At 36.2% G+C, this 13,750-nt stretch overlaps 1 protein-coding gene across 4 annotated transcripts in view; it reads left to right on the top strand.

Annotated features, from left to right (window-relative positions):
- The window catches only part of LOC120461256 (uncharacterized), a 48,303-nt gene extending 39,076 nt beyond the window's left edge, over window positions 1-9,227 (top strand). Inside the window, exons 1-4 of one of the 4 annotated variants that reach the window (XM_089131752.1) lie at window positions 6,852-7,078; window positions 7,270-7,373; window positions 7,904-7,934; window positions 8,282-9,227. In XM_089131752.1, the coding sequence (XP_088987878.1) occupies window positions 7,927-7,934; window positions 8,282-8,771 (498 nt within the window). In that variant the 5' untranslated portion in view covers window positions 6,852-7,078; window positions 7,270-7,373; window positions 7,904-7,926 and the 3' untranslated portion in view covers window positions 8,772-9,227. Of the gene's footprint in view, window positions 1-6,851; window positions 7,079-7,257; window positions 7,374-7,903; window positions 7,935-8,281 lie in introns of those variants that run through there. The other 3 variants (XM_089131750.1, XM_089131751.1, XM_089131753.1) reach the window with 3 other exon arrangements.
- The last annotated feature ends 4,523 nt before the right edge of the window (window positions 9,228-13,750 follow it).

The following is a 13,750-nucleotide window of genomic DNA, read 5'->3' as shown; positions in this document are numbered from 1 at the left end:
TTATGTTTTATGGAGGACAACCCATTTAAATTTGCATCATGATCATCCTGTCTCTCCTCTCTTCCATCTCCATATTTTTAAACACAGATAATATAGTTGCAAATTTTAGTTAATCACAAAAAGCTTTTCAAAAAGAGACTTGGAAAAGCAAAAAGTCACGACTGGTGATCATCATGATCATTGTGTTCAGCACAGATGTTCAGGGTGTTTTCTGCTGTGTACAAATGCCATTAAGTTTACACAAACAAATAAGCTTCAAATAAGCCATCTGGACTTTAATCCTGGCACTCCCGCCACTGAAAGTTGATCATGTAACTTCTATTGCTGCACTAAAAAAAAGATGGGCTGAAAGTGCACAAATAACACCAGCAGTGTTATTTATGTTACAGGTGAGTTTTATTTGTTTTTATTTTTTTCACAGAGATACCATATGCATTTTGGTTTACCAAATAACCTTTCAGTGATCCGTTCTTAAAAGAGCCATTTTTTCTTAGTATGAAGAACATTTTAATAATCTAAATAAGCTTTTTTCCACTATAAACGGACAATCATACATGGGTTAATATTTTTCTATAAACTTAAATCCGATTAAAACTGGCAAAATACAGTTTAACCAGTGTTTACACACACACACAAAAAAAAAAACGCCAAAAAATTGCCAACAGGCATTTGGGTAGAAAACGTCTCGGGTTACGACTGTAACCCAGGCAACGAGAATCGACACATTGCGTGACGCGTCTGAAGCCTGTGTGGAACTTGTCCTATCTTGATTGGTGTTGCATCTTGACGTCACTCGTGACATCGCAGCTTCTGATTGGTCGAAGCAAGTTGTTCTCAGTATGGTCGAGGGACGCACCGTCTCTCACCGAGGGTTAAAGTCATAACCCGAGACGTTCCCTTTAACATTCGAGTCCCATTCAAAAAATGTGGCATGATTATTACTGTATGTTAATATTTCTTTAAATTGTTGTTTGATTGAAACTTCCAATGATTGCTGACTTGAGACTATAACAAACGCAGCACGCAAATGCAGGACTGTTGGTCACACTTCCCAAAAGTATAATTTGTGATTGTGAATGCACTGACACCCACGCATTCTCCTCAACACATTGGATTCATCCGCGCCAAGCACTCACGTAAGTTAATTAATCGAATAACTGCAATTGCAGATTTCGAACAGAGATGGCGACAAAGAGGAAAAACTGCAGACTGCAGCTTTAATTATTGCCCCGTTTTAATTCATTTTCCTGGGATTTTTTATTTTCATTTTTAATTTGTTATTTTGTTTTAAGCAGATAAAAAGGGTGCTTATCAATCTTGAATGACATGGGAATAAAATTATATGACATTATTTTGGTAGTAAAAATTTGGGCGTTTTTTCCTTGGAGTGGGCGGGTTTTGCTGAGCTTCTGGGATGGAAATCACCATCTCAATCTGGCAACACTGTGCACCATTACAATTACTTTTAGGCAACTAGTATTTGCATTGCACTAAAATGCGTTCATTTTCTATACATGGCTGAAACAGTCAGCCTAATGCATCCCAAATGTTTCAATATTTATATTTTAACATAACATTATAGTCATTATGGCCTTATAAAAATGCTTTTTTTGAGGAGGTAGGGTCGTGCACTGGCGTGGTCTAAGCTTTTGTCCATAATGGCATTTTTTTCCCCTTACATGACTTTTACTTTAATACTTAAAGTAGTTTTGAAACCAGTACTTTTACACTTTTACTTGAATAAAAAGTTTGAGTTGATACTTCAACTTCTACCTGAGTAATGAATGTGAATACTTTTGACCTCTGTTCTCAACAAAAGCACATTTAGTGCATCTGTGATTTATAAGTGGCCATATTATTTCTAAAAGCCAAACCCATGCAGTTGAGGTTACGGATCAACTAATGCAAATTAATCATTTGCTTAAAACTTATTGGAAAAAGAGATGGATTTACATATTAAAACAACGTTGGCACAATCAACATTGAAATCACAAAACAGAGAATCAATTGTGTGTTACGTGGAGTTGTTAGTGTGACATACATTTTTAGTCACTCATACAACAGCATAATTAGTTGCTCATTTTTGATATGCACTGTAAAAAACAATAATTAAAATTTACTTAATTTTTTCAAGGCAAGTTTTTGCACTTATATTCTTTGAGTAACTTTCACACATATAATTAAGTAAACTATACTTAACTAAGTTAAGTGAAAATAACATAAGAAATTGAGTAGTTTTTATTTAGCTAAATAAAGATTAAGTAATATCTATTCTAATTAATTGAATTTTTCTTAGTACAACATTTCACTCATACAAAATAACATTGCATTAGACCACACTGTTTAAGTAATCATCATGTCTTCACTTTTGAAATAGCATGTGTGAATGCAGACCTCAATACTTGGTAGACAATACACAATGACGGTAACATTTGATAGATCGTTTTTGTGTTTGAATGTGTCATTTTAAGTAGAAAATGAACTCAAAATGTCACAAAAATGGCAAATTACTAATCCTAACAACAAAAGTAATGATACAATAGTGTAAATACAGCTGGAAAACAGTAAAAAAAATCAACCTCATTAATTATTCATGGCCCAGTGCATGATGGGAACACCAGTATCAGAAAAGTTGAGTAATTTTACTTAATTTTATTGATATTCACGCTTTCATTTCTACACGATTTAATTGAGTTCTACTATAGAATTTACTTCTTTTTTTAATTCTTACCTGAACTAACCTTTTTCATGTAAATTAAATTGTTTTTTTCTGTAGTATTTACTTCACCACAAAATCATTTTTATCAGTGTGGTTAGTTACAAGTGACAAGGATCAAACTTCTTGCTAGTTGTCCATTTGAGAGAAGATTTATATTAAGTGGATTTAAACTTACATTGAAATGAATGATTTGATACAATGGACTTAATGTGTACATACATGTTTTTACATTGTACTTATATTTTAAAAATACCTGCACGTAATTTGAGGGGCCGGAGGCAGACCCTCAACTGACTGAGGCTGATCCAGAGGGATGCAAGGAACAGGATGGGGTAAGAGCATTAATACCTTCAACACGTTTTTTTTCCATAATTAATTGCACAAAAAGTGCTCGAATATGTCTAATAAAAGTCAACGCATTTTGAATGGATGATATCATTCCTGTCAACTCTCTTGAAGAAGAGTGAAATTGGACAAAATGTCCCATCATACAGGATACTTATGCAAATGTGGATGAGTATTAGTCTCTAGGCCCATTTCAGATGCAAAAGGTGTTCATTTGTAAAGCAAACACTGTCGTGACTCTGATATCATTGAAATTCTTCAACGCACGATGAGATTTAGTCCTTTTTTGTTTGTTTTGGCGCAGATGTCATGCCTGAGGTGATTTATAGGAAAAGTCCCGGACATTGCAATCGCATTTGGTGCTGCTGCTTAAAGCTATAGTATACGATGTTAAAAATCGGTTGAGAAAGCCGGTAGGGAACTTTTAAAAAACTCATCCCGCCCCTCCACACACACACACACACACACACACCACCCCTCTGTGCTACCTGATCCCTGAGCTATGTCACTTTTGGGTTCACGTCAACACAAGATTAGCAACAACACAAGAAAACTCCCCATCACCATTAGTATAATACTACTAGTATTACTAATGTTTTCAGTGATTGTTATAGCAGCACACGGCACATCTTGTTCAAATTCCGACCGGCTCGAACAGAAACCCGCTAGGCATACTGAAATATATTCAAGTATTCAAGAAATATAATTACTTTGTTTGACCCGTGATAGGCGATGCTAAACGGCTAACATTCCATCATCATGAGCAAGTTGTCAAACTGATAAAAAGCTATTTATGTGACACGTCACACCATAAAAGTATAAATAAATGTTTACCTGCTCCACGAAAAGTCAGCCGTGTCAGCGTCGGTTTTCAGTCCCAGATCTCCCTTAAGCTTCCTCCAACGCTCAATGGTGGACCCTATATTTATCCGAATTAGAGTCGGCGTTACATTTTTTTTAAAATCTCTGCTCTTTCCTCTACAGACTTTCTCTTTCGTCCAAACTTTACCGCTTGCTGCTGACGTTTATATTTTTATCCATTGCTTTATCCAGTGCTAATCTGACGCTACTTGGCTAGCTACCATAGTCTATCCTACACTATCTCACGACTAGGGTTGGGTATCGTTTGAATTTGAACGATTCTGATTCCGATTCCTTGTTTCGATTCCGGTTCCCAACGATTCTTGATTTCGATTCTTTTAAGAGGCAGGGTCAAAAAAGTTTAGCTAACCTTGCTAACCAACGGCCTTTCTGAAGGAAATACTCCTTCTGTCACAAATACTTGTCACAAATTTTGCATTTTGCCGAGATTTCGTTAATTTTTAGAAAAGTGAAGCCACACTTTGGACCGCCGACGTAAGCTACTCATGTTCGACTCACTTCCGGTTTGACGCTTCTTCGTTGGTGTCGTCCAGCGGTTTCTTCTTCCGCTCGGCGGACTGTGAATATCGAAACTAGGAATTGAAATTTTAACATTTGAACGATTCCGGGAAAAACGAAAAGTTAGTCCCGGTTCCAATCGATACTCGATTCTCGATTCCCAACCCTACTCACGACCAATTCATACGAATTCGATGAATGATTAAAAAGTGGCTAATTCGTACTAATTTGTATGACCTCACTCGCAGTGTTGGGGAAGCTACTCTGAAACTGTAGTTTGACAAGCTACAAGCTACTCGTAAGTTAAAGTAGTTAAACTACAGTCAAGCTACTCTTTTGGAAAATTAGCTAGCTACACTACAAGTTCAAAAAGTAGCTAGCTACATTGAAACTACTTTTGCTTTTTTGAACAACGTATATTATTAATAACTGAATAAGTGTCTGAGGACAGAAGGGGACAACAAACTTTCTGAAATCATAATTTTATTGCATTGTTTTAAACACTAAATGTTTTACTTAAAACATGTAAAGCATTTAGTGTTTAAAACAACGCAATAAAATTATGATTTCAAAGAGTATTGTTTTATTACACACAACACCCAAATATCTCAGAATGTTTGTCAAAAGTGCAAAATTGCAACAAATAGCCGAAAACATTGCTAGAAAAAAATATACATCCAACGTAAATTGCATGTAGAACATTTTCTCAAAAATACAGACTGAACTTGGACAAATAAGGCCATGGATAATTAACTTTAGTTGTTTCTCCATCCTCCAAATCTGCTGTCACATCTTGCTCCATCATCATGTGTGTGTCAACACACTTCTGTATGTCAGTGAACCGTTAGCCGTAAGACGCGTGATTAAACAACAGGTGGCGGTAATGGCAAAAAAATGAGTTTGTAATCTAACAAGAAGAAGAATATCCTAGCATCGCGTCGATTCGCGCAGGCTTGACAAACACAATGTAGCTTTTGCTCGCGCTACACCGCTACTTGCTGCAAAAAGTAGTTAGCTACTGGAAAAGCTACACTGTTTAAAAAGCAACTGAGCTACAGCCAAGCTACTGAAAAACGTAGTTAAGTTAGTAGATTCGCTACTTGTAGTTAACTACTCCCCAACACTGATTACTCGTACGAATTCGCATGATTTGTCTAAACCCACGTGATGGGTAGGTTTAGGGGCAGGGTCAGGGGTAGGTCATGCGTACGAATTCATACGAATTGGCTAATTCGTAAAATATGTACGAATTAGCAAAATCGTACTAATTCGTACGAGTGAGGTCGTATGAATTGTTACGAATTAGCCACTTTTTAATCATTCGTCGAATTCGTACGACTTGGTCGTGAGATCGGGTTGGTCTGTTAGCTGCTTGCTCGCGCAAGGAGGGGGGAAGAGGTGGAGCTGGTGATTGGATGAGAGCAGTTGACCAATGTAAGCTGTCCGGCCAGTCAGCTTACATTGGTCAACTTCTCTTCGGCTGTACAGCCAATAGAGTGAATGGATTTTTTTCATTCTTTTTTCTATTCATGTTAGGATTGTACTATATAACCATAACCAGCATCTAATCGAGGATATTAATGATGAACGATCTTTGAAATCGTATACCCTAGCTTTAAACACTGTTGATATCTGTTCTAATTGGATCAGATGCACATTGTTTTTGTCTCTCATTCTCACTGAACTTTGTCTAGACCAACAAGGACTTGACAGCTGTCTTTATGAACCAAGTATAGCCCTTGTGTTTCACTTGTTATCTGGTCAGTTGTTGAACATATATTGGTTGCTTTTGTTCCTCGTGCGGTTTTGGTTCCTTTTTTCTGTTTTATCTGTTATTAAAAATCCTTCGCCTGCGTTCCTCAGCACGCTACAACTGTCAGGGGTGGCTGTGTCAAGAAGTGCACAACATAAGAGCAAACTCAAAACTGTCTTTAATATATCCACAATGTAGTAACGGTGAATCACAGGAGAAATACAAAAACACTTTAACGTATATATTTATATTTAGTCTGTGATATATTGTGGTGAAGAGATTGTACACAATATGGAGGTTAAAGTCAAATTATGTTCGTTTTGACTTATTTAAATCAAAGAAGGGCTGAAATTAACTTGGTAAAAAGTAAGTAACTCAAAAACTGTTGAATAAACAACTCCAGAAACAGCTTTGCCATCTTTTGTATCAGTATCAATTATAACCGTATTTAAGCCGGACAATGACTTTATTCTAGATCTGCAAAAACAATCATTGTTGCATTGATTTCCTGTTAGTTGCTTTGTAAAAAGCTCTATATAAATAAAGCTGACATGACTTGACTTGCAACAACAACAAAACCAGGTCAGATCTGTTTATAAGTGTAATAAGAGAAACTACCAGGATTTGTCAGGACACACTGAAGGAGTTTGCTGGAAAAGCAGTTTTTACTGGAACACCGGGCATGAAGTGAAAGAGAAAATAAACAGTTTCCCAAAAATCCCCCAAAGCCAAAAGAGGAACAGCATAGTGTCGCAATAGTGATGTGTAAGTCTGTTGTTCCTTATTAAACTTCTACTGAAACGAAACTTTTGGGGAAATAAACAGAGATCAGTGTTTCAGTCGGAGCGAATCCCTCGTCAGACGCTCTTCACTCTCTCCAGGTGGGCAACAATATTCATACTTCTTTATTTATAGCAAATTATGATTCCTATTACACACACATTATTATATAGTTTAGTTGTTTATTTCAGTGTAGTTTTTAGAAATTATGGTTGATTGTTGAATGTTTTAATTCAGTGAAATAAAGATTAGATGTTTTTCTCGTGGTGATTTTTCTCAGTGTGTTTGTCAGATCTGAACACACACACACACACACACACACACACACACACACACGGACGACCGTATCCAGCAGTGTCTCTGATCACAGTGTTTGACTTCATCCTTCAGTCCAGCGTGAGTTACTTTCATTTACCAATATATGAGTTGTTGTTTTTTGTCTTTTTTATCTTTGCATCATGGATTAATTAAATTTAAAATGATTTAACTTTTTAACACTGATGAGATTTACTTTATTGTCATGTCATTGACTTTACAGCAATTTGTATGAATTTTACGAGGTGGATAATTCATAGGAATTCATAAAACATCACTCGTATTCGTAAGATGTTTGCTAAATCAGTCGCCCAATCGTATGAATTATCCACCCGTACTTCGTGAGATAGTGTCGTCATCAACACAAGTGTACAAGGAGTGAACTTATTTCATTCATAGATCCTTGCAGGAATACAGAAACAACGAATGTGACATTTAACTTCAATAAATACACACACAGAATCGTTACTTATGAATCATACAGTGAGTTATAGTTATCACTTCTGTTGGTAGGAGTTACAGCAACAGACATGGGATCAGTGTGCTCATCGATATTATAGTTATGAATGATTGTTGGAGTAATCTTTGAAAATGTTTAATGTCTGATACAGGAGAAGTGAATCGAGCAGACGAGATGTCTCAGTAAGTATTTCATACTTAAAGTTTTGACATTATCTTAACTTTATTAACTAATAAACACTTTATAATCAACTGATTCCAAATGAGTACGTAGATTGAGAAGGACATAAAACTACAACACAGCCTCTATTAGCCAATCAGTGAACTCATGTTAACAAAGAGCCTTTATTGTTAAGTTTTATAGTGTTAGTTTGTTATAGTGAAAAAGTACACCATGACCATTACAATACACATAAAGGTTAATATAATATGTGTGCTTTGGCTGGTAAAACCATAAAACAGACCAAACATAATCTTGTCTACTGTACTTATACATTTTTTACATTTTTATTTCTTTATATGTATTTCAGGGAATTCGAAGCTCTTGGTGCCAAACTGCGACGGAGCATTGATGAACTGAACTTGGAAGATTTTGACAGAAATTATCAAACTCTCACTTGTCAAATACAGAAACCTGAACTTGATTTCGATCTGACTGGTGCCGCTGTTAGAAATGCATCATTAAGCATGAACAAGATGATTGAGCATCTGAAAACAATTAATGACACCGTAAATCAGATTCAGCAGATGAAAGAGAAGGTTTCTGATCAAAATAATGAAATACTGAGAACAGTGAAATCCGTGAATATGAAGAGTGTTGGCAAAACTCTCGAAGCACACGAGAAACTAAAAGGCTCAATCGATACTCTATTGATAAATATTGATGATTACAAAATCACAGGACAAAACAAGACAAAAGCAGGAGAAATCAAATCAGAAACTTTGAAATTGATTCCTCAGATGAAAGAAATATCTTCTCAGATTCAGAAGACTTTGAAAGAAATTAAAGATGCCAAATAATACATTAACAAATTAGCTTAAAATCAGTTTAAAAATGATTGGACTGATCTGTGTGGTTTTATCATCAATAATACAGTCAAAGCGAATCCCTCTAATCTGACATCTTTAAAGATGTGTGCATTTAATGATGTATAAATCATGCAGAAAGTGTTCAGTCTTTCAAAGCAGTGAATTCTGAATTATAGAAGTTTATATTCTGGGATTTTCTACTGTAAATCTGATGATTTCAGAGAAACTCACATTAGCAGAGGTCAGAAAATAGTGACAAAATGAGCTCAAATGTACTTTCTTTCTTTTTTTACATTGATGTTGTAATATGTGATTAAATTAGTCTGGTTGTCATATGGGTTTTTGGAAGATTGTATTTTTGATGAGAAAATATTCGCATTTTTAATGGCAAATGATGTCAAGACCAAAATATCTACCACAAAATAAATGTACATCTGATCTCACCAACATATTCATATTGTGTAATCCTTTATAAGTAAACATGGGAAAGTGTTTGAAATCATCTTTTAACCCTTGTGCTGCATTAGATTTTTAACACCGTTGAGTGCATTAAGGACCAAAAATGGCCACATATTAAACATTGCCTAAAATATTATATATTATTATTATTTTCCACTTTTACCAAGTTAAATCTTTTAACCAGCATCAGTCCTCATCATAACTAAATGTATTCAATTTCAGGATTTTAACCCTTTAATTACCAGTTTTGTTTGCGAAACCATCGATTTGTATAAGAGGAAAAAACACAAAAATTCAATTATTTTCAATAAACTAAATGCAAAGAGAAAACTTTAGATTTGGATTATCACAGTCCCACTTTGCAAAAAATCCCACTTAGCGCGTTAGAGACCAAAAATGGCCACCTATTAAACATTGCCTATTGTCTAAAATAAGGTGCATTTCCACCCATAGGGAATAAATATGTAGTGACGTCATCTGGTGGAATACACTATATAATGCTTTTGCTTCAAAATGAAAGGATGTTTGTGCAAAAATCATGTTTCATGTATTACTGACAGCCTCAGATTTAAACAACGTTTTAATGGGTTTCAATGGGCCATTTTTGGTCTTTATGGTGCTGAGTGTTACTATTTGATCTACACAGTGTGTGTTATACATATTTTGCAAAATGGGATCACATTTTTTTACATGTAGTCACAACTTTGCCAAATTTCATACCATTTGCATTAAAACAGCCAAAATGGTCAAAGAAATTAAACTGCAAAAGACCAAAAATGTCCCTAATGCAGCATAAGGGTTAAGAGGCGACGTGAAGCTAAAATAAACTTTTTTTCTTTCTTTTTTGCAATTATTCTTGTTGCAAGCATTGGTTTACTGAAAATACAGTCTGTTTTTGTTCATTATTTAATGACTTTTATTATACGTTTTCACTATATCAAACAGATTAAAACCAAACCCTTTTCTAGTATCTTTGGCAGAAAATTTAGATTTGAGATTGGCCTGTAATTGACTAATTCTGTAGGATCAATAATAAAAATGACAGGCTTTATAAACTAAGACTAACAACTTAAACTGGAAGCGATCGACCAGAGGAAGCCAGTGAAGTCGGTAAAGGATATATGTGCAGATTTTTTTGTTAAATGTAAGGGCTCGAGCAGCGAGTTTTCTACCATATGAAGGCGATGTACGGCTTTAAGGAGTTACGCTAGTCTGATCTGGAGGTTATAAAAGCGTGGATAACAGTTTCCGCATCTCCAAAGTTAGAGGTGCATGTGCAAACAATATCCCGCAAGTGAAAGCGGCACGATTTAACAACCTGACTGATGTGTGAGTGAAAACATAACAAAGAATCGAAACAAACTCCCAGGCTCTGCACAGCTTTCCAAGACCTAATCTAGACACCAACTATATCAATAATAAGTCATGCCCGGGCAAGCTCTGAGATTTAGGGCCAAAAAAAAAAAAAAAAAAAGCACAGGATTGCAGTTTTACCAACGCAAGCTGTAAGAAGTTATCAGACATCCCAACCCGATCTCACGAGAATTCGTACGAATTTTACGAAGTGGCTAATTCGTAACAATTCGTACGACCTCACTCGTACGAATTAGTATGTTTTGCTGAATCGTACATATTTTACGAATTGGCCAATTCATATGAATTCTTACGAATTACCTACCCCTGACCCCGCCCCTAAACCTACCAATCACGTGGGTTTGGACAAATCGTACGAATTCATAGGAGTAAGGTCGTATGAATTAGTACGAATTAGCCACTTTTTAATCAGTTGTACGAATTCGTACTAATTGGTCGTGAGATAGTGTAGGACATCCCAACCCGATCTCACGGGAATTCGTACGAATTTTACGAGGTGGCTAATTCGTAACAATTTGTACGACCTCACTCGTACGAATTAGTACGATTTAGCTAAATCGTACATATTTTACGAATTAGCCAATTCGTATGACTTCGTACGAATGACCTACCCCTGACCCCGCCCCTAAACAGAACCGTCACGTGGGTTTAGACAAATCGTACAAATTTGTACGAGTGAGGTCGTATGAATTAGTACGAATTAGCCACTTTTGAATCAGTCGTACGAATTCGTACGAATTGGTCGTGAGATAGTGTAGGACATCCATATTTTAGGTTCCTGAATGCAAGAGAAAACAGAAGTGGGTGGACATACGGGGTTGGGTTTAACTGTGAAATAAATTTGAATATCCTCAAATTTGCATTTTTTTTTTAAGTGCTCGGTAGGTATCCTAATGACAAAGATGAATTAATGATATTGAGAAGAGGATCTACTGTATGACCTCTGGAAGCATTTCAATAGTTTAGTCGGTATAGGGTCTAACATACAAGATGTCGATTTAGATGATTTAACGAGTTTAGACAATTCTTCCTCTCCTATAGCAATGAATCGAATTTTTCGTCAGTGAGACTCTCTAATGCGATACTGAAGTAGACTGTTTTCTTTTTCTTCTAGAAACAAACGTTGTTGTATTATCTTCATGTTATCACTGTGAAGCTGCTTTGATACAATATATAGTTATCATTTTGTCCCTGATATTATCAATCGTATAAGTGAAGAAGTTCATAAAGTCATTACTTCTGGGCTTGAATTTTTTTTTTTTGTTAGTTTAGCCACTGTTTCAAATAGATACCTATAGGATTATGTTTATTTTCTTCTAAAAGGGTTTGAAAAAATAAGCAGATCTAGCCGTTTTTAAGGCCTGTATGCGATAGAGCTCTCCTTCCATGAGATGCGAAATACCTCTAGTTTAGTTTTTCCATTTTTCTGGCTCCTCTCGTAAGGGCCCGAGTGTGCTCGTTGTACCACGGCGTTTAACTATTTTCTTTAATCTTCTTTAAGCGCAATGGAGCAACAACGGAGCAATTTTAAGTGGCAGAAGTTATAGGTCTAACATATTTATAACACGGAGTCGGCTTTGCTGCTTTGGCTAAATGTAATTTACATGAGACTAGATAGTGATCTGAGATGTCAACGCTCTGCTGCAGAATTTCAACGGCATCAATATCTATCCCATGTGATAGTATTAGATTATGACAATGAGTAGGTCCTGACACCTAATAGATGTCAATGCCAATCCCAATGCATCTTTTTCATTATCTACATGTATATTAAAGTCACCAACTATTAGCACTTTATCTGCAGCCAGGACTAATTCTGATGATAAAGATTTGATAAAATGTTTATGGTGCCCTGGTGGCCTGAATAGCCAGCAGAATTGTCAAACGTAATTTATCATTTACACTATATATTTTTACACTAAGCACCAACACTTCAAAAGAAGGATATTTAACACTAGATTTCTTAGTGTTTTGTATTTGCTGATACAGTTATTGGTGAACAAGGTAAACCGGAGAGGTGAGCTGACACACCCTTGGGGGGTTTCCAGTGCTACACACTGCTGAATCAGACCTGCTGTGGCTTGTTTGACAAGAAGGAGTGGTACCACCTTATTAAAAATGGATTGACTTTTAACTGAACTAATTTCCTAAGGATGATATCTGACTGGATTGAGTTAAAGGCAGAACTAAAATCAACAAAAACAGTCTATGCAAAATGACTTTCAAAGTGCTTCAAAGGTGCATTTTTGTTAACATGGCATCACATGTACTACGATTTTTTTGTATAAGCTAATTTATATTTCAATGAATGCTCGGTCGACATAAAAAAATGGGCGCAAATGGATTTCGATTCTGACGCGTGTAAATTTCGCTTCAAACTTTTGTTTTTACTCACGTCAGTTTCACTCTTGACACGCGAATTAACACAAAGTGGTCAAGCGTCAAACTAGACACGTCAGGCGCAAATTTGACATGCTATTCTGAAAAATCTTGTGACTATTCACTCTAATTGCTAGTTCAGGTTTGGCTGAAGGCTACATTTGTCCGGTCAGAACAATGATGTCTCACTCAGGACAGTGCCGGCGCTATGGGGGGGCATTAGGGGGCAATGCCCCCCCAAATGTATTTTGTGCCCCCCCAAATTGAATTATGATATAATTTACAAAATAATATCCAGTTTAATTTAATTCACATTTCAGTGAGAAATAGTACAAATATATGTCTACAAACGGCTCATTAGCTGAAAATACAATAAAGCCAACATAAAAACCAGTGTGACGCTGTGAGGAAAACCCCCTGCCGCCCCGCCCCCCCCCCCCCCCCCCCAATCACGCACATTAATACTTGAATTAAATGATTTTCAGTTGGCGCGACCGCGCGAGCTTCCTGCATTCAAAACAAAGCAAACAGATGAAAACTCTCCAAAAATGGAAATTAGAAAATGGTTCAATACCACAGTTTCTCCTTACACATCGATTACCCCATACAGCAAGACAACGACAGCCCGGCTTTGGTATTTGGTGCTTCTACCGTGCAGTGTTGTAGTCGAGACCGAGACCAAAGACAGTCGAGTCCGAGTCGTAAGTGTAGCTATTTATCTAACTGGCATGTACTGTAATGTTCACTATGTGTTGTCA

This window comes from Pimephales promelas, chromosome 1, assembly GCF_988280905.1.
Source record: "Pimephales promelas chromosome 1, fPimPro1.hap1.1, whole genome shotgun sequence".
Classification (NCBI taxonomy): Eukaryota; Metazoa; Chordata; class Actinopteri; order Cypriniformes; family Leuciscidae; genus Pimephales; species Pimephales promelas.
Note: the sequence above shows the minus strand (reverse complement) of the source record. Positions and strands in the feature narration are given on the sequence as shown.